Source organism: Tribolium castaneum, chromosome 10 (genome assembly GCF_031307605.1).
Source record: "Tribolium castaneum strain GA2 chromosome 10, icTriCast1.1, whole genome shotgun sequence".
Taxonomy (NCBI): Eukaryota; Metazoa; Arthropoda; class Insecta; order Coleoptera; family Tenebrionidae; genus Tribolium; species Tribolium castaneum.
The window spans coordinates 3,613,444-3,639,202 of record NC_087403.1 but is presented as its reverse complement, the minus strand read 5'-3'; the positions used below and the strand labels follow the sequence as shown (position 1 = coordinate 3,639,202).

Here is a 25,759-nt window from a genome sequence, read left to right as displayed (position 1 = left end):
AATGTCTTCTCTAAAACCCTTTCTCTTTCCGCACTAGCTATATATACCGATCTTCACATTTCAAACTTTAGTTTCATCGCAAACCTCAGTTCTTCTTTTTGAAAATGTTTAAAATATTTTCAATAGGTAATTGATTTTAGTTAGTGCATTTGAGTGATTTGTTTGTGGGTGCATCCATTTGGACGTATTTCCTAAATTGCGACAAAGTTTTTGGGTAGAAAACATCTAGGGCATCACAAAAACTTTATGTGATTTTGTGCTTATTTGATATTCAAACCAGCGATCAAATTTCATTATTAACTGCTGACATTCACCTTGATAGAGTAATTTCTTCCTAGCCCAGGTTTATGTAACTCTTACCGAATTGTTCGATCACGACTGGTTTGGATTTTCAACAGCATTATAGCTCATGTTTTGTTTAGATCCCGACATTACAAAAAACCGAAATATTTTATTAAATAGATCAATATCAAAATTGCGAGTTATGTTTTAAACAATTGTCGCATTATTGCAAATTTGTAATCAAATATCGAAAATTAAACATACTAATTTCATTAACCAGTTTACGTTTCGGATTTAATCAAAATAATTGTTACACAAAATTTTTGCTTATATTGCACTCTTTTTCCGTTTCCGATGATCCATAAATTAGAGTAAAATATTTCCAGATGCATCACATCAAAATTTTGTTTTTGGTTTTATGTAACACATTTTGCCCACTGGAAAATATTCAGGAAGGCAAAATCGCAGTGCTAAAGCTGTCAGTCGAGAATGTAGTTCGGAATTTGATGAAATTGTGTAAAAGCGTCACAATTTTGGTTTCTCTCGTGATGACACGGTTTCCGATTTTTTTTAATTAAAAAAATGAGATCAAATTGTTTATTTGTTTTCTATAAACGTGATGACTTTCGTTTTTAAAATTAGGACCTGGGGAGCATTTGAAAGTTAAACCAATTTTTTGTCATCTCAAACGAAAGTTTGTGTGTCAGACCTCGACAGTGAATAATTAAAATCATATTACATCCTCAAGCATTTGAAATAATAACAGTTTTGTTTTAATGGCAGTCAATTAAAGTAATCAGGTCAGCGAAAATAAGAGTTTCGACAAAATTTCGGTGCAAACATATTGCACTGTCAACAACCTGATTAGCATAAATTCGCCCAAACGAGAGTTTAATGTCATCAATTTGTAACCGGTTTGGTGTTATAAATAAGCCGATCATCGCGTTTCGTTTGACGAATGAAACTTTTACTAGAAATTGGGCCACAGTCTCTTCAATGAACTTCTCGCCAGTTGCATAATTCTCTTGAACTTCTAGTTCTTTTGGCGATTGCCGCCAACTGTCAACTGTTGAGAGACGAGGAGCGACCGACGAGATACGTCCTCCCGTACTCCGGCTTGTCCGGAGGCGAAGAACCGGAAGCAGCGGAAGAAAAAAACTATTACAAACCGAACAGACGGTCTGAACGAATTCCGGCCACGTCGTACCAGTACGACGACGCCGAGGAAGAGTACTACAGACCCCAGCCCCAGTCGCGCCAAAAGGCCGAAAGCGACTCCTATTCCAGCCGATACCAACCGTCGCACAAAGACTACGAAGAAATTTTGAAAAATAATCACTTAGTGAGGCTGAGGGTCGCCGCTAAGAAGCAATCACAGCCTTCGCAATCGCAGCCGCAACAGCCTGTCGAGCAGTACTTGAAAGAAGTTAATCCGACGACCAAAACTGCCTATCAGAGACCTTTGAACTATTTGCGGTTCAATAGCCAGAGCGCTTTGAAGCAACAAGAACAAAGTGAAGAAACCCCTTTGAAGCAACAGTCGTACCGATATCTTTTGCAACCTGAACCGCAACAACAGTAAGTGGAACGGCGTAATTGGCGTCTGTTTCTAAGTTATTTATACTGTCCAGATGACAGGTAATGACGCGATTTAAAATTTTTGCCATATCGAGATTTATGGCTCGCTTTTTTGCAATTTGCAAATCAATTTCACTTGACTTTCGTATTTTATAACAACTTACCAAATGCATCGTCGCTAATTAGTGTTATTTTCAACTGAAAGTTGCATTGCGAGGTAATCGTCATGCTATTGAACTTGACATAACGATTTATTTTCACGGTGTGTATTTACCGCTGACCTTTTCGATATTACATAAGTCGTTATATATCATGCCCTTCAAACACAACTATTATGTAATTATTGAAGACTGTCGTGATTCGTTCCATGATTCGTTTTATCTATTTTAGGAAATCGTACCAACAATATCAATACGAAAGTCAACAAGATTCTATTAAGCCAGTTCAGCAGAAAACACCCCATTTTAACTTGGTCGCTTATCAAAACGCCCTAATCGCCCAACAAAAATTGCTAGCAGCGGCTGAAAACAGCCAAGAAGAAAACCAGTCCAAATCCTCACTTTACGTGCCGCAAAACGTGAAAAAAGCCAAAAAACAAAAAACAACCCCTTCGCGTCAGTCGAGCCAACAGTACGATTACTACCCTCAAGTCCCCCCTCAAAGACCCAACTACACCCCCGAAAGCCCCCGATACCCACAATCACTGCCCTCGCGAAATGCTTACCAAAAGAGTGAAGCTAATTACCAAGTCGAAGACCCTCTCTTGTACCCCGAACCCAAAGAGCTGGAGTACCAAACTCAAGCACCTGCCAGGTCTTCGAAACAGAGAACTACCAGACTTCCGAGGAGAAAACCAAAGTACCAAACTGAGGAACCGGAGGAGTACCAGCCCGCGTCCGACGATCAGGGATTCGACTACCAACCAAGCTCGCTGAAGTACCAAGACGAACCCACGTACAGACGCCCCTTGCCCAGGCCCTCGAAACCAGCAAAGTACGAGGAACCATCGGAGGCGAAAGACGATTACTTGTACCAGCCTTTGCCCAAGTACCAGCAAAACACACCGAGGAGACCGCAGTACTCCCCGGAAGCCGGCAGATACCTCAGCCGGCAGCAGTACCGAGACGAAAGCAAACAACTCCCACAATACCAAGCCGCAGATTTGGCGTACCAGCCCACCGCCGAAGTCGCAGTTAGACAAGTTGGACGCGGACCGTCTGTTTCTTACAGGCAAGAATTACAAAATTCCAGTGTTAGATATTATAGGAATTTGGGGAGCCCCGCAAGTTACGTTGAATAGAGTATTAATTTCCTAGTTTTAGGGTAGTTTGTAGGTGTGGAATAACTATCAACCTGTTATTGTACTTCTGATATATTTTTAAATAAACTTGTTAAAGCTAAGTCGATGGGTGGTTAATCCGGAGCATGTTGCACACACACTTAACTCGTCTCGACACAATTAACAAACTCCGTGACCCGGCACTTGTACTGCAACCAGTTAATTCAAACTCATTTTAGGCAAACATACCCACAATATCAGTATGACAGACGGCAACAAATCGCCACACCGCTGCCAAAAACTCGCTACTTCAACTCACTCGAGTACCAAAACGAAGAAGACTCTTCTGATTACATCACACAAAAAATGCGACCATCCACACAATACAAATACACTCGACAATCTAACACTCTTAAACTAGCTCCTGTACGAAGCTACGAAGTCGAGGAGGCCTCGGAAGAGACCGTCATCGTGCCGCAGTACCAGAAAGAACAAGGCAAATACCGGCCGGAAAACGTCATCAAGAAGAAAGGCCTCCACTACCCGAGAAGAAAGAAACCGACTTATCTCAACGGGCAAATGTTCCGCGAAGAAGTCAAAAAACCGCGCTACTACCAGCTGGAGGACCTGGTCACGCAACCCTCCTCCAAAACCACGCTTCGCTACAGCCCTAACCAACCCTTCTTAATCGTGGTGTATGACGATTAAGTTTTTATTGCCTAGTGTCTTAGAATTATCCCCATGCTCAAGTATTACCGGGGAGTAGTATTATTGTGATGTTTATTCACCTTTTAATATATTTTTATTACGTAAAAAGTGTTTCATTTATTTTGCAATCGGTGGGATGTGCAATAAGAGACAGTGATCTAGGAAACTAGTAGTTTATTCGTTGGTAACATGAGTAGGGTAACATGAAAATGCACTTGAAAATATATAACGCTAAGAAATTTAAAACAGGCTAACTATGCTGATATACGTCTTGTATAATATAGGGTATATACTAAATTATATAATATATGCTTATAAAACTTGTGAAATTGCAGAAAACTCTAACAGTTTAACAATTTGGACCTCTGAATATATAATGCTTAAGGTGCACCATACACTATCACACCAGTATTTTCACTGATTTATCAAATCTAAAGCTTTACTTTCACACTCATATTTCTTATCCAGTATTTACAGAGCTATATACAAACTGAACGAGTTGAAAGAAATGAAGGCTAAGATTTAAAAAAGTATGAAGTATGGTACAATCGGTGCGAAATGCCTGAATAAGAAATATGTTTATCAATAATAATATACTTTATGTCAATTGTGGAAGTACTCATTGTTTAAAAATGCACTAGTTGATGTATTGTTTAGAAACTATGTATAACAAGTTACACGGCCGAAGCCTTCCACGAGCACAGTTTAAACAAAATGTTGTTACATAATGATACGCTACGATAGAACCGTTACTGAGGACTGTTTCAGGCTTATCATATAATTAGATTAAAAAAAGTTAGAAATGGCGATTACTATTGTGTTAAGGGAATCCATGAATTGTGTATTCACAAAGTAAATGTGCTTATCGTTGGTTTATAGATTTTTAACAAAATACTATAATCATATAGCGTACTACATCTAAAACTTCAGTCAGTCAAGTCATTACATATTACTGGAATTAAAGCATTTAACGAAGCTTTCTAATGGAATTTATAATTAACTAATAGCCTAAATTTGGCTGAAGTTTGATGAAAAATGAATTAGCAAATTTGCGGATTTGCACTCTACCACATCTCCTAATTACGCCAATTTCGTGTGAATGTGGCAGAATGAGACTAAACTAATTTGATAGCTCTGAAGAATGAATAAAAATATAAATTGAAATCTGAAAATGTCAGACCAACACATTGCATAACTAGACCAATGGTTTCAGGAAGTGATGGTCTCTCGCGTCTAGATCAGACTTCAAAATAGATTTATTAAAAAACTACTTTATCATATCTCGTATAAAAGTCTGAAAATAGCGTTAGTATGGTACAAGAAAACTTAATGTCGTTCGTTGGCACATTAATGGTTGGTTAGAGTGTTTTGTAAATTTGGAGTTGGCTAACTATTGGCTGAGATATGATTATAGTATTTTATGATCGATGACATGAAATCGTTTGAGTAACTAACGCCTATTAGTATCAACGTGGTTGTATTATTACTAATACTGTATATAGATAAGGCTCTAACTTCTCAATATATATTTAGTATTGTTCATCATGGTTTTGTAAATTAGGTGAGTCCGCTCGAAATAGGCCAGAAATGAGTAAATCTGAATCCGAAACTAGTTCTAGCCATGATGTTCATTAAAATATATATACCGACTAAATACTGTGTTGCATAGTTAATCCCAATAAGGAAATCAACTCTGTGCGTTTGAAGAGGCAGCAGATTGCTTTCCAGCAGGAGCTAAAGCAGGACCGGGCCAAGGGCATCCAGGGGGCACGCTACGCGCCTGTTGAAGACCAGCCGCGGATTCAGGATGCAAAAAATTGCGTCTTTGCTCCATTTTCTCCGCCTACGAATGCCAATTAGCACCGTCTACAAGCACTGCAGCTAGTTATACAATACCTGAGCTTGGATTCTAGTAGCAATGAGATCAGGTAGCAAATCTAGCTGCTCCTGAAGTGCTACGATCTTATCTTCCATCGTCGTCAAGCGATCTTCCAAAGTGTCTTGCCTCGTGCTCATATCGGAAACTATCTCATACACGGTGTTTTGCGTCTAAAACCAACCCTTAACCCTCTCTCTCAAACCCGCAGACCTTACCTTCGCCATATCCGTTATGGTGTTGGCATTGTCCATTAATTTGCGTTGGTCCATTTTAACTTTACGTAACCTGAGAAGCAATGCTTAGCCGTCAAGGACTCACAAACGAACGGACACTTACGCGTAAATTGCGAGTAAAAATTTTCTTTGATGAGTCCGAACTCTGCCAGGGTTCACCCTTTTCACTAGCCTTGTGTGTTTGTAAATTAACCAAGTTTCTCGTAAAACGTTGGCGGCGGCGTTTTTTAGCTGAAATTAATCCCACAATTTTGCCGATTTTCCCGAAGGAAACTCTTACCCGTTTTGTTAGTTGGGTGTCCATCATAAAATTATGCACGTGCTTTTCCGCTCGAGTCAATTCCAGCTTCCTCGACACCACAGCCACGAGTAAGGCCGTGCAACCAGCCCCCTACAAGACAAAATCATCACCGAAAATGATGCAGCTGCCGCAAAACCCCCGGGAAACACACAGAGAGGAAACATTTGCAGCGACTTTTAGCAGTCAACAATTATTTACACATTTCTATTTAATTGAAACCGCAAATCGATACACGTGTCCGAATGTGTTTTCGAAAAACACTGAAATAAATCAAATAAATTAGTATCAACTTTTGTAGTTGAATCTAATCTCAATGTGGCGGTGTTTTAAATGTAGAATGAGTAATTTACAAACGTTTCTCGGTAAGTTGTCGCCGCTTATCTCGTCCACTATTTTTCGGGGTATTGATAGCCCGGTGCTCCTATTATCATGCAGACACTCAAATTTAGGGAAAACCGACTCGAAAAATTGGACTCGTGCCAAAGCAGTGAAAATTAATTTTATTTAATTTCTTTAGCTGCTTTTAACGGTGAACAAATTTTTCCTCCTTTTTGTTTCTTGTAACCTGTCGCGTTATTTCTTCTGTACTTTATTTAAATATTAGGTTGATACATTATATTCCTAAAACGCTGACATTTTGAATTCGTTGCAAAGGTTAATTTCGTTGAGATTCTAATCAGTCTTTTTACAGCGATTAGGGGAACGAGTCACTGGTTTTAATAAATCAGAATTTCTGTATTTTGCGCGCGCTGAAATTTTTATTTTTATGATGGCAACTTATTATGCAATTATATTCACGGGCGTTCTCCGTGGTAACATAAAGGTCAAGAGACAACAGTTGGAGAGCGTGAATCTTGTCAACGTTTGCGCAACTTTCAGTTTAAGAGTCAAAAATTGATGTGCATTGCGGGGAGTTCAGGGAAGAAAAATGCGCTTTATGGCAGGGTAAAAGGACGCGACAGTGTCCCCAAATTAGCGAAATTTTTATCAGCCTTACCATGATGCCTGTGCTGACCGCAATGCCCCTTCCACAGTACGTGTTAGGAACAATATCTCCGAAGCCAACGCTCAGGAAAGTGATCGCTATCAGCCACATAGCATTAAGCAGGTTTGCGTGTTCTTCATCGTGGAACCTGTAACGAATTATCCCTTTGAGGAGGCATAACTAAGGCCAATATGCGCGGGTAAATGACCCTTCACGATGCAATTGTGCATGAATTAGGGCGGCGGGTGATTCCCCGGCGAGGAATATCGGATTAGCGAAAAACTTTCTCAGGGTTAATCTCATTAAGGATACAAATGTCAACCCTTTAAAATGCTCTTTCTTCCATTAATTAATTTATTAGACAGCCGCCGGCTTTGTGCCGCTATCTATTGTGGCAGAGCATTTTGTTCTACAAGGCGCAACTCGGGCCGAAGGCGCAGCCACCAAAACATAGCACAGAAATGGGAAAAAACTAAGTATTACAAAAATGTGCCTCAGCTATACATCTCATTTTCGGAGGTAGCTAACGTCTAAAATCACTTAAAAATTAGGACGTATGGTCACCGTAGCTACAGGTCGTAGCAAAGCATTAAACAATTAAAAAAAAATAATAGAAATAAAAATGTTTTAATTAATTTTATTTTAAAATGACATAGCGGTTAAGTTTTACAGGGGCGTTCTGGGTTTCCGAAATAAACAAATAAATCAGGTACTTAATGGTCTTTATTAAAAACAGAAAAACGAAAGAAAATTGTTTTTCCATAGTTTTGGCCGCAGTTGCGCCTGTGTATAGGAACAGTTCGAAAGTCGGTGGGAATGTTGAGGAGCGAAGAATGCATGCGGTGGAATGATCGAAGGGATTGCAAATCTGCGATTATCTGTTAATCGGTGATGGGCAATCGGTGCGAGGGTCAAGAGTGAAGGGGTCGCCGAGGATGCGGTAACTGGTGGTAAAGCGTGAGCGTGAAGTTATGAATAATGCAGAAGATGTACCTTTCGCACTGGCGCAATGTCCAACTGGCGATAATCCACAAGGAAACCATAAAAACTAAGAGCACTGTCCCGGGGCAGATGGTCATGAGAGTTTTTAAGACAAACCGCGTATTAAAATTAATTCGATTAAGAGCTCCTATGCTGCGCGACGATGCGTCCGTGAACAACTTACTATGCAGTAACATCACTCTGCAGATTAAGTAAAGCCGAAGGAACATCGGTAAAGATAAGGGCACGTCGTACGGTACACACTTTGATCCGATCCCCCCGTCCTTGTGATTGGATAATTTAGTCGTCCACACGAACCGATAGTGTCCAGGAATCGGATGCACTGCACATATGACTAGTTCCATGGTGATTTGGCAGATCCTCTGCCAGGTCATCGCGATCCGCCAATCGTCCGCGCAGTTGTCTATCATAAAAAGCTGAAACAAAAGGCGAATTAACAGCGAAAATGCGGGCCCGGAGCAGACCCTTGCGGCACGCGCCGACGCCATGCCCGAGCCGTGCATTCTTTTTAATAAAAAGTCTATTACATTTTTATCCTCTGTGTTCGATGTGTGGCTTCTCGGCATATTTGCCACCCTCATGCATGTTCTCCGAACAGATTTACTCGCAGAGAGCTTTTTATTGAAAAGGCACTTTATATTCGACAAACTTAGAAAGGAGCTTAAATTTCCAACGTTATTGGAAATAACACATATCTTATAAACGCATGTGGCCCGCTGCCGAGTAACTTGTCACAAACACTCGAATTTACGGTCTATTTATTCCGATATGTTAATTGTTCCAGTATTTTTAGACCGTGCTTCAACGAAAGAAGAAGAGATAATAAATTTTCATTTTCATCTATTTACGCCACTTTTTTGCAAATTTACTTACGTCTTCCAGTCGGGAAATAAGAGATTTCAAAGTCAGAAAGTCTTATTGCGTCTCGCTTTGAAAGGTTCTTTACTATGAATTTATTGATTTTCATTTCAAGACAAAACTTTTACATTGAACGTTTTTACGCTTCAATTTGCCGAGATAATAATTTCGCTCCAAACTTAATTTGTGGTGTAGTGGTTGCTGAGTATCTTGTTAACTATGGGGCGAACTGATTCAAATAAGTTTGACCTAAACTAATAATTATTTAAATATGGAAATTTGATAACAAAACTTTGCGCTTCACCGGAGCTTGGACGCTCCTTTTTGTCCTCGGTGTTGATATCATTGTTATCAAAGTATTATGTAGTTAATTAGTAGTTGGCTTGAATTATGTAAGCTGATATATTATTACATTCCCTAACTTGAAATTTGTGTTATTGGTGAAAATACACAGAATTGCAATTTCGCTCAATCAATACTTGTTTATTCAGCGAGTGTGTTAAATAATAGCGAAATTGCATTTTAAATTCGCCCAAGTCGATTAACATCCACTGTGGAGTTACATCCACTAATTCGTTTACACGATTTTTTTAATTTTGCAATGCAAACGATTTAGAAAAATCACCCCGTTTAATAACTTTTAAACATAATTACGGACGTCGTGAAATAAATTACACGAGAGTTGTAGTCAATTTAAGGGCGACCCTTTTGGTTATTTTCCAGTTGTGTGAGTTTGGGAACTAGACGGCTTACCTGCACTTCTAAAGCATGATAGGCCACAATGAGGCCTAAAAGAATCACAGTCGAAACAGATATCAGAGTTTTGAGCGCAATTGAGTAAAAATCGTCCTGGAACATAAACAATCCATGATCGGTTACGCAAGAGTCCGTGCTTACTTTGCGATAAACGCCAGCACTTGAGAGTTCATTTTCTATAACCATAACAATAATCCCAAACATCCCCATAACAAGAGCGTAATCACTAATCCTTTTCCTCTTTTCAAAAAGCGCCTTGCGCCGGCCTAACCGATAGCCCACGTTGGGTTTGTGCTTGAGACTTCCAGACGAAGGCCCTTTGTAGACGCCGCTTCCTATAGTCCTGTCCTCCATGTACCGGGGGTAGTCCACGTGTCCCACGAGGGCGACTCCCGGCTCCTCCTGCTGCATCCTTCCGCCGGCAGAGTCCCTGCTCGAGTTCTTCACCGCTCCGGGGATGGAGAGAGTCGAGACGGGCTTTCGTAGCTGCAAGCGAGTTACAACAAGTCCAAAGATAGCCGCATAACGCGATTTTTCTCGGGGCGTTAACACCGGCCCCACAAATCCTAAGCTCAAAGCCGTAGAGACGGTGTTAACGACCCAATCCAAGCAACTTCCCAAAAACAAACAGACTATTTTAACACAAAGGCTTCACCGATAAGCAAAATTTGGCAGTGTGGGGCGGTGTCGCGACTCCCGGTCGTCTTCTCGGAGAGATACATTAAGTGACAAAGTATGGAGCCAGAGCTTCATTGGCAGATTTTTGAAGGGGTGCTTCTAATAGAGAGGTGCCATTAACTTTGTCATTTAGTGTACACTTAGAAAGCGTTGAAAGAGTGTCGGGAAAAAGTAGTGGTTGTTTATCTTGTAGTCCTACGAGATTTGTTTTGGAAACGTTGTGTTAAAATAGTTGCGATATCTAAAAGCAAATTGTTGTATAAGAAGAAACGTAAGGGATTTCTATGTTTGTACCGCGGGTAAAGCTCGTCACCTCGGTTAAAAAATTGATGCGTCCCTGGCGGTCGTGTGACCGACAATTTGCTGACATTCTACGGGAGGTGACGAGTGCCCGTAGAAATCCCCCTCTTGTTGGGGCACATGTACAGATGGAATGGAATTGTAAGTTGCATAAAGCTCATTTAACTGTTTACAGTAAGCGTTCTGTGTGTCTCTGCAGGAAGCTACGATATTATTATTTGAACGAGTTTGGGGCTCAAAATCTATTTACAAACGGTGCGTGCTTCTGTACGCAATTCCGCTCCCGGACGCAATTATCTGTAATTACGTCCCACCGAAAAAACAACTTGTAACACAATATTGTCTTTGAAGTACGAATTGTGTTACTTTCAAAGGGTGGAGATGAGTGTAAAGAAGCACGCGTGTGATGGGGAAAGCAGCTATCGTGAAAACGTGAGTCACTAACCTAATGACGTGTGTTTCAAGTGTTCAGTATCCTATTTCAGAGATATTGTCATTTGGGTTGGAAATTACCAACATGGCTAAATGCAAGAAAAAGGCTTATTACCCAGCAAATTTTTATCCAATATCGGAAATTCCAATTCCATTTCCAAACCAATCAAAAGTACTTCAAAGGTCTCATAAATCGAACGGAACGACGCCATTTTTTACATTACCGCTCGGAAAATGTCAGAAAAATCACTTCTCATTATTTGCATAATTAAAATTTCCACCCTCAACCCTCGACATATTTTTAATGAACTTGACAGCTAGTTGGAGTCCACTCATTTGCAACTGTACATCAAAATGTTTTCAAGCAATCCGCGTTCGCATCTACTCTAATAACTTAGCAAAGCTAAATAAATTCACAGAATTTTTGATAATGCAATTTGAAGATTACTTTCTCACAGATTTTCCTTTCAGTTGGCTGTCACTACCAAACATTATTTATTTAAAGTTGTGTGAAACGACTTTTCCTTGACATTTCATTCACACACACATGCATTATTAACGCAGAAATTTGATTTTTGTAAGCTAAAAGCTGGAAAGCTTTTAAGCCGAGGTGATCAAAGAGTTGTGCTTTTCCAAACCATTTTCTTGAGTGATATTCACAAAACATCCAATTCTTCTGGAATCCGGACTCAGTTAAAAAACTTAGTATTAAGTTTTGTTACGCGTGTTTTTTGCATTTTTGTATTGGATATACTTTTAGCAAAATTAAATAAACGGTTTTTAGTGCACTATTATTCCTTGTCGAGGATAATAATTCGGGTTTTCAACTTTTCTCACTTCTCAGCATATTTCAGCTTTCGGAGTCGTGCACAAATTGAACTATAAATCACAATTGCTTTTTGGGCAATTAATGTAATAATGTGCGTGTTTATCAGAATTCTTTCGAGTAAAATCTATTTAGTGATTGATTATGTTGTTCACAATAATTAGTTATTGCGGTGAGTGAGAGTGACCCTTGTCGGAGTTTTGAGTAATAGTTGAAAATTTGCTTAGGCAATTTTTTGAAATTAAAAAACTTCATTGGTAGTTCGGCCGGGAGTGGCTGCGTGCTTGCACGAAAATTTCCAACTAAACGAATTAATTTAATTTGATGCCTAGCAGGAACCGCAAGTCGCTGTAATAATACATGAAATTTTCATTAAGGACTGCTTGATGGTTTCAACTTAATCAAATTCAAAACGAGTGCACATTCGCTACTGATATCCTGCACAAAAGAAATTATACACATGTCAAAACAATCCAGAAAGTGAAACGAAAATATAAACAACGGCCGAGTTTCCCTGAAACGTCACGAGTGTTTTTTGTAATTAACATGAAAATGGATTAAATAAACGAATTTTCACTTTGAACTGATTCTCTCGGATCATATCTGAATGCCATTTCGAGAGATGAGTTTGTTGAACTTCACATAATAAATTTATCTTAGGGTTGGATCGACTTCTTTGTGTTTCGTCTACTTTTCTTTTTATGTTTCGTTTTATTTAGAAGCGAACCGGTTTTTCCGGTTTTGATTGAGCTGCTGCAGTATTATGTTTGTGTTCGAAATAAACCGGTTTTTCCGGTTTCTAACCACAACTTTAATTATTACAAGACAATACTTCATCTTGATTCTGATCCGATATTAATTTTGCTGTTAGCATCACAATAAATCTTTGTTTCGGGATCTTGATTAAAAAAACTTAAAGCAATTATGTTCTGGCATTAGGAAAATAATTGGTGCGAAAACGTGTGTTGTAGGAAGTGTGAAAAAGATAAGAGATAATCAATAAGGAACAAAGACGGATAGTTGAAAATCAGAACGTGTCTATCACACAGAATCGAGTTACATGCAAATCCGGTTCGAAAAAATAGTAAAAGAATCACGGAAATCTATAATAAAAAGTCACAATCACGGTGTTTGGACAGGATTGGTTTTCTGAAAGCTCGGATTTTCCATGTCCTAATAAAATTACAAATGTAATCTCGTTTACTAATCACAGTAATAAAGTTTTATTTCTTTGTAGTTATAAAAATTTATTACGTTGTAGTTAATTCTTCAACTGTCACAACAAAGTCACTAGCTGTTAAGCCTTTTTCTTCATCTCTTCTTATGACAATATCACCACAAATGGTCAAAAAATTTTGCATGCCTTCAATATGCTTGGTGCCACTACAGAAACTTTCAAGGTTTTGTTTTCAAAATTTGCAGACACATAAAAAAGCAAATTTGAGAAAACATGGAACCTTAAAGTGTAGCTCAAATCTAGATTTGTTCACTTAACCTCAAAGTGTATCACGTCTGGCAAAAATGTGTTTGTTTAGTTCGTTTTAGATTGAAAAGAACTGCAAATAGAATCGAATTTAAAAATCTTTTGTACATTTCAATCCTCATTTTGCTCGTCCAGAAAAACAAACAAAACGAAAATAATGCACTCTTGCTTTCTGTATTGATCCTCTTCGTGCATTTCGGTAACTCAAAAAAAGTCGCAAACTTTCTACCTAAACAACGGGTACAATCTTTTACTTTGAATTACACCGTGGAAAGTGCAATTGGTAATTGTCGGGGTAACAAATCATGCAAGTTGTAAACTTGTGAACTTCTCTAATTGCTTGGTTTACATGCAATTTTAAGGTCAAAAGATAGATAAAAGAGGAAACTTTGTGATAAGACTTGCAAAGAAAGTTATGAATAATTGGCGATGGGCTGATAACCACGTGGTCCACTTTATCAGGTGATAAAGGGACGGGTCGCCCAACTGTTCCTAAAACCTACAGTAAAATTAATTAGAGGAGGCATTACCAGATATTGTCCTTTTTCAAAAATTTTATTTTATTCTCAAAATGCCAAATCACGTGCGTCGAATCGACGGTGAAAAGTAAATTCCCGCATTTGCGGACCCCTTGCAATAACGCTGGATAATATTCCGACATTTAACGTCCCGTTTTAAAACCACCAAGGGAGGTAATAATCGCATATATAAAAATTCCCATTGATTCCCTACATAGACCCGCTTTCCGACTTCCCATCCGCTCGAATTGTAAAAATGTTATCTGGCATCGTTCGCTCTTTTGTCACTTTTCCGCCTTTTCCCGAGTAAAGAATTTGTTTAATCTTCGCCGCGCCGCTTATAAATTGTTTAATTCAAACATAAATTTCCGCATAACTACGTAAAATGGATGGAAGCGAATTCTATGCCGGCACAACGGTATTATGGATGTTTAACGCACTTCCATAAAACAAAGCACAAAATCGGCCGTTATGGGCGCTTTATGGACAACTAGTGGCACGTTAGCGGTCAAAGCCGGATCTTAAAAGCGCCCATTCGGCGAGAAAACAAATTCACGCATTTGCCGGATTTGCATTAATTAGTCTTTTAAATTCAAATTACAACGGTTGCGCGCACACGTGGTTTACTTTGCGCTTTTTTATCATTGGTCGTGCCAAGCTTTTGGCAAAAATATTGTTTTATTTTAATTCGATTGTGCTTGTTTGAAAATAATAATGAATGGTGAGTGAAGTTTGAAAGCGGCGAAGAGCGGGAGTTGATGGCCCGTGGCGCGAATATGATTTAAATGAGTGTTTACCTGCTCATTTGACACATTCCTGCGAAAAGTTCAAATTGCAGTGAGTGATATCAGTAGTTTTGCGAAACAAACACATCATTTATTAGAGTAAGGCCGCGATTGATCGCATGGGAGCGTCGAATCAGTTTGAGGTTAAGTGAAAAAAGCTTAACTTTCGAGCTTTAAAGTCAAAAGGACTCTAGTTGATGAGCCCACCGTTTTCACATAGGACACAGTATCGCTGGTTACTTCTGTAAGAGCGCGCTTGAGTCGAGTTCGGCGCGCTTGCGCCATGGTCTGAGAGGACGACAGCATCCCTGAACCCTGCGTAGGACCACATTATGGGATTGCACGTCTCATCTTACGAAATATCACTCTCACACCTCGTTCAAACACACAAACAAGCGACCAATCGCCAGATTAGTCGATCGATAACAGAAAAAATCTTTTGCTGCTCCTCTTCCTTTCCGAAGAGGAGGAACAAAACTGCGAGCCATCAAACCTAAACATACTAAAATAATCATAGATAGCCCCGATGGACAGCGGGCCATAAAGATAAACCCACCCGGTTTACATTCGCGGATTTTTGTCATTTAGGCGACGAATTATCGCAGATAAGCGTACGTCATTTCAGAGACACAATAAAAGCACATTTCATCTGACGCCTGAAAATTTTTCACAAACTTTCCTACAATCAAGGAGCGACTGATACTTTCAGACGGAAAGCGACGCTGCGCTGACTAAACTAACAGTCCCTTCTGTGTAACTTTAATTTAATTTTTTCACTGAAGTGTGCTCGACATGACCGAATTTTGTAACATATTGGGGTAAACCAGATCAGCTTTTTTACGAGACGATGTGTTGCCAAAAGCATGCTTTCGTATTCAGCGAATTAAGATTTTCTCGGAAACAATTCTTTGCACCGAGAGGGTCAGCCACTTTGTTGGCATTCCATTGTATCGATTACCCATTCCAATTCAAAGTTTTAACTTGGCGAAACTCTCAAATCCGAACTATGGACTTACTTTTTGACTAAACCAGATCGATAATGACGATAAAATACTGATGCTTGTTTCGATTATTGCACATTTGTCCTTTCGTTTTTACGCAAAATGTCGGAACTTGGGGTTTCTGGAACGTAACCAATGCAGTTGCTTTATTTACCCTTAAACCCGCGAAGTAAACTGAAATTGATTGGGATCAGTGCAGCATTAAGACGCCTTTATCCTTGAGTGAAGCAGAATTTTGTTCCGAGGGGTACGCAGATTGCAGCAATTCTGTTTGGTGTTATCCGCGTCAATTTCGAGTTTTTCAGTCCACACATTTCGCTAATGTGTTACAAGTATTGCTCTATCGGCAAACAATTCATTAGGGATGTTTTTCGAACAAAGTGGTCAAATCATTCATCAATGTCGAAAGTTGGTAATTAGAGTTAAGTAGATTTTTGTTAAAATTTATGAGCAATGAGGTGATTACAACAATTAAACCAGCGTCGCGTCTGATTTAGAGGCGAACTTTTTGTCGGTGTAAACAAAACCGAAGCATTTGGATTTCCGCCAGTGTGGAAGCACCACAGCAATAACTTTAATAAGATGTTTACAAAATCTGAAAGGGCGGGTCGCGAGCAAACAAAAATCCCGCTTTTTTAATCGATTCTGGTTCTGAAAGAGAAGAGTCGTCGTTGTAACATCAGCCCTCTCTCGTAGTCTTGCAACTTACACCCTCTTCAATTACCTAGTTGCTGGCAGCACTTGGAAAAATAAATTTCAAAGCCGGAGAAGCGTCCCCGGCTGGCCTGATTCTTCGAACGGTCCTTATTTTAATTTTTACACATAAATTCTCCCGCCTGACGGACAATAAAAGCACGCCTGCTTCGGCGGCGTCAAAACAAGATACTCGAAAAACTCAATTTTCCGGAGAACGAGACGCTCGGACGCGTCTCCCCACACACAAAATATTTCCGTCTAATAAGACAGGATATCGAATTTGTAATTAAATATTCGGATTTCAAAAGCATCCACAACTTCTTTGCGAGAATCTCATTCGATATTTTGATCAGCGTCTTCAAAAGGCTTAATTCCGCCGATTTAATTGAACTTGGATCATGTTTGCTCTCCAGTATAGGATTACTTGACTTGGGGAAATTTCCATCGAGAAATGAGTGCTAATTATGCGGGTTTGCGTTTCTTAATTATTTTCTAAGTCACAATTTAGAAACAGCATGATGGGAGCCCGGAACGTGACTGAGGGACTTGTTCACCTCAAGTGAAGTATCAAAATGTAACAATTTCATTTCGTACAAGCAAACACTAATTGCCTGACGAAATCAAATTATAATTTTTTCATACATTGTCGGAGGCATAAAACGGAAACTTTCGTGCAACAAAGAAAAAGTAATTAGTTCAGTTCGTGTACGGTTCAAATTTTAAAATTCCAAACTCGCTCGGAGGCATTCAAATTTCTGGATTCTTTTTGGCGCAGACATGTCACTACCACATCAACAACTTCCAAATTCATCGGCCGCTAGAGAGCACAGGCGAAAGTGTTTAAATAAATTACACTCGCCGAGGCACAGTTTTGAACGCGATTGCTGCAAAATTATCGCAGACAAATTACCTACTGTATCGCAGAAGTTTTATCTCAGGCGAACGCACAAACGGATTTAAGCCGCTGAAAAATGTTTGTGCTTTAACAATTACGGGGATAGTTGGGAATATTTCCCAAAAAAAGCAGTCGCAAATGTTTTTCTTGTTTGCGGAGTGCCGTTCCGGCAAGGATGGAGGAGCTGGGTGAGAAAGTGATGAGAATGGTGGCGGAGCCTTTATTTTGATCAGTTGTTGAAAGTTTCGCATGAGAGAGCGGCGTTCACGTGCGCCGAGCCGTGACTGTTACAAGAACGCAATCGATAGCGGCGATTGAAAATCGATGTTGTAATCGATTAATCCCTTTTTGCGTGAGAGAGGGCCGATGTTGCAATAAAGTCGAGGAGGGGTAAGGATTTTCACGCTTCATACCTGGCGGAAATTCCGCATCGCGCCGTTGATCCGGAGCGAGTCCGCCGCAATTCCCGCGATGCCGCCTTCGCCATGGTCCCGGAGCTGCCTCAGGGAGGTGGATGGGGCCGTGCCATGCACACAGCTCGAGCCACAACACGGCGCTGAGGCTTCAGGTTGTGAACTTTGCCGGATTATCCTGGAGCCAGGCAATGTCGTCACAACTGACGGTGGAGCTACTGGACATGAACTGCATGATACCTGCAAATCACCACCCAAGTGCTATCATTTTCGCTAGATTTCCACACCGAACACCAATTTCGTTATGTGGAATTGGTAAGAGACAGACACAGGAAAGAGAAGTGTGACAGCTACGAGTTCAGTACGGGCGGACAGTGCAAGGGTTAGTGAAGACGCTGAAACAGGACGTAAGAAAGCACGGGCCATTGGCAAACCTGGACAATACAAACGTCTACGCCAATAACCACAAATATAGCAGACGATTTTCAACAAAGAAAGCGTAATTCAACTCTTCAATCGGTCTTAATTGTTTCATCTTTGTCCAATCTCGCGTGGAGCGAATTCGAAATAACTCTGGGACGCTAAACACAAAAGTGTGTTATTTTGACCTAATGATAAATCAGATAAACGGACATGTTTATTAAAGCTGCATAACTCGCTGTTTGCAATTTATATTATTTTGAGATAATGGCAGTTAACAGCGATCTGTGATTTCAAAGCGCACTTGCCCCGTGCTTTGTAATGTAATTTTGAATCTGGCAATATTGAAACGATTCGTTATCGGTCGTGTTATTGTCCAGTTTTCCCTCTTTCTACATTCAGTTAGATTTATTCGTGTTATTTAAACGATTATTTACATAACAAACATGTATCCCGTTCTTTTACAAGTACGAGCTACTCGTAAAAGAACTACACATCGGTTTATTTACAAACATTTAATGTTATTTATTATTTTATTAATATTGTTTACAGTGCTCTCAAGTTATTTTTAAATTAAACATGCAAATGCGGTGAGAATGCGGTGAGTTGTGAAGCCAAAAATAACAATATCAATACACTAAGAATTATTTACAAGATCTTCTACATTTAAATAAAACGAGTCCAAGATAACAAAGATACAAAATCCCATCAATTCAGATCTAGCTCAGTTGCTCTACCTCGTAACATCCAATTTCCATACTTGTAACGTAAACTCACTAAGAATTCGTTACTCAAAACGGCCAATTTAAAGATAATAACATTCCATAGCGTTCTCAATTACAAAAGCTAATCCGCATAACACCACATGGAGATTAGCAAAGAGATAACGGTATTTGGAACTCTCATACGTATTGACAGATAAAATTCAAACTTACGTCGAAAATATCTTAAATAACGAGCTAAGTTTATGTTTGTGAAAGTTTGAACAGGGTGCCGGTAATAAACGATCGCAGTTTAAGAATAAATTTCTCGAGTTTTTTAGACCCACACGCAATAAATTTTAATCTGTATCTAAGCTCTCCTCATTCACGGCCTGTTTGCGGCATAAAATGTCTTAATTTTAAATGAAGCCAAATGAGAACGTACACAGTCGATTTCTCAAACCCTCGAACATATTACATTAATTCAATTTTTTCACAAAAATAGCGCCCTCATAGAGCACTCCTAGATCGGCGAATTTGATTACCGTGGCCGGTTTCAAATGTGCGTCATCAAAAGAAATTCTTTTTCTTTTATCCTATTTCATTTTATTTTATTTGCGAGATTACGTGTTGAGCTGCGGCGCGTCCACCAATTTTCCAAATAACATACCGAAATGATTCAAGATTTTTATTTCCATGTCTCGTTACTTGCTGAAAATTCCGTGCTACGAGAAATTAATTCGTAATTTTCATTTTATTAAAGTTTTTACTGGCAACTTCAGTGAGTTGGAGCGGTCTACCGGCGGCATCTCTTTCGTATTTCCGGGAGCGCTTGAATTATTGAAAATATTTAGTGAATGTTCCCGGCGCATCCACCATTTTTGCAACAACTATATTTTATTTGAATTTTAAAAGTCTGCAATATTTTTGTCGTAAAGGTGCATACATGTTTTAATTAATTTTTATTTTGGCCATAAAATGTATTTGAAACGGTTTAGTGCCCGGCGCCTCCACCATTTTTCGCCGTGGCGGAAAATATTCACATTATTTTTGCCGGCAGGTTTGAGGGCCTATGAATTATTTGGCATATTTTTAGTGGAATTGGCCGGCGCTGGCACGATTTTTGCAGTGAGTTTACGACAATGTGACTGTTATAATTTCAGTTGCTGGAAATTAGATGCTGTGCGAAATAAAACATAACAATAGAGTGTACAATAACGGTAAACACAAGTAGTCGGAAATTGGGAACATGGCCTTGTGAGCCAAACGAAATGGGGCGTGTGATTAGAAGTCAAAATGGAATACAGGGTGATGATAAAACATCGACTAATTTATACTAGGGGTAGTTAGGCACGGTTTGCCGTGTCGTGATTTGAGTTCATCGCCCAAGTTGTATAAAAATACGAAATGACAATAAAGTACAATGGCGCTTAGTCGGGCTACGAATGGTGGAAAATTATAGTTGCTGTAAAATTTATGGCACCAAATGACGTTGTTGAACATTTGACCTCTGGTGGATGAGGGTATAAATTGTGAAGGACTGCGAACGGCGAACCAAGGATTAGGCAATAATTCTTTTTGGTAATTATTGTCATTTTGATTTGTTTTTACTTACAGCCTTACCCTGGTATATTTCAGCTTTGGTGAGCGAGGCATTTGAATCGAAATGTGGCATAAAAGTCACTTTTTGCAGCGCGGTTATGAAGAAACATGTTCCGATAAGGACATTGTGCAAAACTAAACTTTAAGGTTTCTTCCATTCTACTTGTTCTAAATCTTTTGTATCGTTGTCACGCCTACGTAAATAATTTTACTTTAACAAGATTTAGTCGAATACAATATAACGTCACAAAACAAATTTTATCAACCCTTACGCTTATTTAAATAACGCCCACGTAAAATGCGAAGCGTCAAAACCGTATCAAGACGATATGAGATTATCACAAGCGACGCATTGGAGTATACGAGTAAATCTGTTGAGACATATTGATGAATGTGCGGATACCTTCGGAACCCATTTCGGGAAGTGTGTCGGTTTCAACTTTACGACGCTCTTCACAAAAATACCAAACCTGGCCTGCACATAAATAAACAACCCTGACAAATCTACCTCTATTTAACCCAATTAGCTCATGTCAGCGTGAGAACGATTATATTTGTAATTGGAGCTCCCCCATCGTTTAAAATCATCCAGCAAACGCGACAAAAATGCTTTGCATCAGTGTTGACGTTGAGCGCTCTCTGAGAGTAACAAAACTAGATCAGAAACGGTAAAATAACGCCAATCTTATTACTGACATAACTTCTTTATTGAGATCCGACGTACAATTCGCATTACGACTCTGTAAAAGAGTATGTGACAGATAAAGTTTTACGGTATCGAGTTGAGGATGGGGAGTAATTATTTTCTTAAACAGAATTACTGGAAGGCTTCTTTTCTGCGAATTAATTTATTTTTGTTTCCAGTTTTCATTAATTAGCGTTGTTGGGTAAATTTGCTTTCAACATTGTTTAATTCAGTTAAAATTAACGAAGTCGACTTATTCCATTAAGTTGAATTGTGCGAGTGAGTTTGCAACGATTGGTAAACATTTTGTGATCTGTGAATACAGATCGCTTTAATAACGGTTTAATGAAAGTTTGTGTAAAACTGTCCCCAGTATAGTATTTTGTTTTTGTTCTGAACCATAAATTAGTTCGTAAGCGAGAGTTGTCGCAAGTTCTAGCGCGAGTCTGATTATTTTATGAGTCAGTAACGGTGGTGATAATTTGTAAGGTGGAGAAGTGTTATTGACGAGGCTTAGCTACTGCTGGACCTGGACCAAACAGGGCCATTTCCTGGTCCGTCGATTCCTCAGCGCAATTGGTGTGAATTTTTCGAAGAAAGTAAGATTATAGCAAGAGCAAAATTCTCGAGTCAACTTAAAACAAGTTTAAATAAGATTAGGGAAAGTTTATCAGACTGGGTGGAATATGGAGGTCTCTGAATAATTAAGCGAGCTCCGAGTTTGTTCGTTTGTGGGCTCGGAATTTCCGTAATGAAACCTGGCTTGTGTTATCTAGTCTGCACATGCCGTTGGGATTCGTCCTCTTTTAAATAAATTGATTTGATGCGGTCGTCGGCATGCATGTGGCAACACATTTCTCAGTTTGATTAGAGGAGATTTAGCTGGAGACATCGAGGCTCCGGCATTAGTGCTCGGGTACTGGAATCTTCTCATACAGGGCATACAAAGCAACTAACAGAGAGCTGTCTTACCGGCGCATTGAGGCACGGACAAGTACAATGGTGAATGGACCGCACGCTCTCTCTTGACACGGAGCGCACGATTTTCAGGGTTGACGCCGGAGTCTGGGACGTTCTCCTCTCCAATAACCCCCGCGGCGACGACGTGTACGGCGCAAGCTGAAATGCATTTGATGAACTCCTGTTCCGCGTCGGGATGTTCGACGACAAGTTCTGCTTGCATCCTTTCACGTCCAGCCTGAAACAATCGACTTTCTGTAACGCTGCCTGACACCCAACCCAATTACCCTCGTCAATTAAACAAATCAATCTCCCCGCTCCTGTCACCGGACATATGGCTGTCCGGATCCCAAAACTGAACTCTCATTTTAAACTTATTCTACCAATAGAACAGTAAACATTATTAAAAACAGTCTTTCGACGCGTTTTTGTATCAAGAGAAAGGTTTACATACAGTACACCTGCCCCATACTTTACCCACGTTGGATTAGTTTGTAAAGGATTAAAAGCAGATAAAATTTGTTTAAGCCCCTAAACCCCAAGACCCGTCCAATAATTTTCACATATCTTAAAGCCAATTCGTGCGACCGAATTTTCGTTTTTAATCCGGCATTGTTGTAAAATTTTAAAGCCCAATTTACGATCGGGGAAATAGACAGCACGTGGCTTTAATTATTTTCTCTTGCGTCCGACAAAACGCTAAGAGCTTAATCTTTCTTTTAGTCTTTGGGAATGTTTCTGTTCCTTTTAATGCAGGAAAAAGTATGAGATGCTCTTCGACAGCTGACGCTGATGTAGTAATTAAATTCTTGCCGGGTGTTTTAAGAAATAATTAAAGAATTTTCGCGGAATCTGATGTAAATTTTCCTTGGAATTGCTAAGATACACAAGGAAAAAGATAACAGGATGTTAGAATTATATAAGCGTCTCCGATGAATTCTACAGGATGTGAAGGAGTCTCTCGAGAGGTTTTTATTAAAGTAAATGCACGGTTTGAAATTTTAAGCGAGGGCTAAATTAAATGACCCGCTTCCAAGTTTATCACAACTATTGACAAACTCCCGAATCGATGGAGTCGTAAACTACCGCCAGACATAGATATGGAATTAATATTAGTTAATGCATGCCATTGCCATTCATAACCGACTTCATCCGAGACATCTATAATGGACTAACTTCGCGGTGCACTTTGCGAAATTCAGTCGCTTTGCATTTGCGATTTCCAGTGAATAATTCACACGTCTATTGGAAACTTGTTAATGCATAATGACTGCTTTTTCCGATACCGACCATCAATAACTTTACGATACACATCCCATTTACTTTTCATTTAAAATTGCCGGGTGGTTAATCAAAAAAATAAATGGAAGGTCATCTAAACTTTTATTGCTTCAAGTCACAATATAATAAATCACAGTTTTTTCAAATTACGTTACATTGCTGCAAGTTGTTATTTCTTGGCTGAATGGGAGCAGCCATGTAAAATGGAATTTTGCCGAATATTTTAATAAATTTTCCTTTGCTTTGGTCTCTCAAAACATTATCTGTAATGTCTGAATGGCGGTTAAGTAAACACCCGTAAATCAACTTTTATTTGTAGTTATTGAATCAGAAATTGCGATATTTTTCGTATTGAGTATTTCGTGTCGTGGAATCTGCAATCAATTATTCACGCGATCCTGGAAGCGAGCAAGAATTGAATTCACGCGCAGTGTGTATTTGTTTGAAATTTTGGTCTATTTGTTCATTTTGTAGATGCAACTAATAAATTATGTAGTAGTTTCAGTGGAGCTTTGTAGATTTTTAGGTTTTGAGAAGGATAAGAGTCCTTGACGGTGCTTGTTAGGGCCTGGCACTCGAGAATTCACGGAATTCGTCTTTGAATGCGTTCACTTTTCATTATTTCGGATTTTTGAGATCGGGACTAAATGTGCAAAATGAGTGGGTAATTTAATTTTCATGAAAGTGGTCAGTAAGTCAAGAGAACCAGGCTACGGAGGGCCACGGGGATTAGGAGCCTTTTGATGCGAGTCTGCTATGTCCAGTCCTACTTTTCATCCTTTCAACATTCAGTAATAGGATTAGGGTCGATTATGTTTTTGTATGGAAATAACTTTTCCTCGTTCTATTGTTCGAAATGGATTTTTGTCGAGGAAAAATCAGCTTCCACAACAAGGAAATAAGGAATTTGAATAAGCGGAAGGCCTAGTTAGACGAGCGCGCTTAATCCTAATCGGCGGGCTCACCTGCAGTGAAGTTCAATGTCCGGCACCGAGCGAGTGCTGTTCTCCTCCAAGCAAAGAGATCCGTCTTCCTCGCTGTCAGAAAACACTGAAAGCTGAGGATGGTGCGACGACACCAAGAATGTCGTGCATTCTTGGCGCATCAGCACCGGTTTGGAGCAGTTTGCCGGAGAAGAAGTGCTCGTGAGAGACGGTTGCGCTACCAGCAGGCCAGCAGTCTCGTCTTGGCTACTCATCTTCTTACTGGAACTTCGGTTCTGGAAAAACACCTCATTATTACAAACAGCGAAAGCTCTTACGACAGTTCAATAACGCATAAGTTGCTAAAGCAGCCCTACAGCTGTCAGAATCCTGTGACTAATTGGAGTTTTTGCAGTCCTTTGAGCTTTCACTTCGGCATTCATGATTGTCGCACGACAGCTTACAAATTAAGCGCTTACCGAATCGACTTTTTAGATCGATATTAAGGTGTTTATCGGAGTTCCTAATAGCAATATTCACTTTTCCACACTTTCCAGCCTTGAGCTTTTACTGTACAATTAACCGGTTTATGGAGAGGTGGAGCAAAAAAATTACATCCTAAAAGCTCTTCAGGAAGTCGTAAAATTTCTGCTTTGATTACTACAAGCTTTAAAACCGGTTATTGTCCAAATGCACAAAACACATTTTCGTGACTAATAAAAACTTAAACTGGCACTTAGTTACAAATAGAAAAAAACATAAATCCGGGGCTAATAACTAAGTTTAATTGTACACGTGGCTTGTATAAGTAATGAATAATGAACGCCGGTTTTGAGAAAGTGTGCCGCGCCCACGCGGGGATTCTAACACTGTTAAGAGTTTTCCCCAATTTTCCTTACTGGCCTATCGAGATTTTCACGCATGATTGTCTTGACCGAAACGTCTATCTGTGGATCCGGACTATCACCCCTTAATTGACTTAACTACAATTCGAGGAATCTCTTTTATGTTTTTCTTTTAAAGCACCATCCCCTCGTCAAAAAACACTAAATTTTGCACCCGCAATTGTAGAAGTAGTTAATTGGCGTTCAGCCACTGGCAAAGGTCACGTACCAGTTTTGTGGCCGGATAAGTGTCAATTAGCAGTTGACAGAAAAGCAAATCGCGGTCTTTAAATCTCTACTTGGAAGCTTACTAAGGAAAAAAGGTTAAATGTGAGTGTATATTCTTAGCAATTTAGATTTCCCCTGAGTATAAAAGAAATAATTCAAACTTGTATTCAGTCTAGTTTAGCGTTAT

At 39.5% G+C, this 25,759-nt stretch overlaps 2 protein-coding genes across 7 annotated transcripts in view; one reads left to right on the top strand and one right to left on the bottom strand.

The window, feature by feature from the left end:
- The first annotated feature begins 2 nt into the window (after positions 1 to 2).
- Positions 3 to 3,955, top strand: LOC658041 (adhesive plaque matrix protein). Its single transcript, XM_008195186.3, has 4 exons — positions 3 to 126; positions 1,320 to 1,860; positions 2,251 to 3,090; positions 3,379 to 3,955. The coding sequence occupies exons 1-4, from the start codon at positions 105 to 107 to the stop codon at positions 3,845 to 3,847; spliced, it is 1,872 nt and encodes a 623-aa protein (XP_008193408.1). The 5' UTR covers positions 3 to 104; the 3' UTR covers positions 3,848 to 3,955.
- Positions 3,956 to 4,004: 49 nt separating this feature from the next.
- The window catches only part of SK (small conductance calcium-activated potassium channel), a 40,387-nt gene continuing 18,632 nt past the window's right edge, over positions 4,005 to 25,759 (bottom strand). Inside the window, exons 2-14 of one of the 6 annotated variants that reach the window (XM_015980274.2) lie at positions 24,503 to 24,756; positions 22,269 to 22,494; positions 17,889 to 18,128; positions 15,091 to 15,198; positions 10,003 to 10,347; positions 9,859 to 9,954; positions 8,239 to 8,663; positions 7,258 to 7,393; positions 6,240 to 6,350; positions 6,063 to 6,190; positions 5,942 to 6,011; positions 5,744 to 5,896; positions 4,005 to 5,690 (exon numbers count right to left, since the gene is read on the bottom strand). In XM_015980274.2, the coding sequence (XP_015835760.1) occupies positions 5,535 to 5,690; positions 5,744 to 5,896; positions 5,942 to 6,011; positions 6,063 to 6,190; positions 6,240 to 6,350; positions 7,258 to 7,393; positions 8,239 to 8,663; positions 9,859 to 9,954; positions 10,003 to 10,347; positions 15,091 to 15,198; positions 17,889 to 18,128; positions 22,269 to 22,494; positions 24,503 to 24,735 (2,427 nt within the window). In that variant the 5' untranslated portion in view covers positions 24,736 to 24,756 and the 3' untranslated portion in view covers positions 4,005 to 5,534. The other 5 variants (XM_015980276.2, XM_015980278.2, XM_015980280.2 and 2 more) reach the window with 5 other exon arrangements.

Excerpts from the sequence above, each read along its gene's own strand:
- LOC658041 (XM_008195186.3), top strand. The coding sequence starts at position 105 with ATGTTTAAAATATTTTCAATAG. Across the intron at positions 1,861-2,250 it reads CAACCTGAACCGCAACAACA|GAAATCGTACCAACAATATC; the intron begins GTAAGTGGAACG and ends TATCTATTTTAG. Across the intron at positions 3,091-3,378 it reads GGACCGTCTGTTTCTTACAG|GCAAACATACCCACAATATC; the intron begins GCAAGAATTACA and ends AACTCATTTTAG.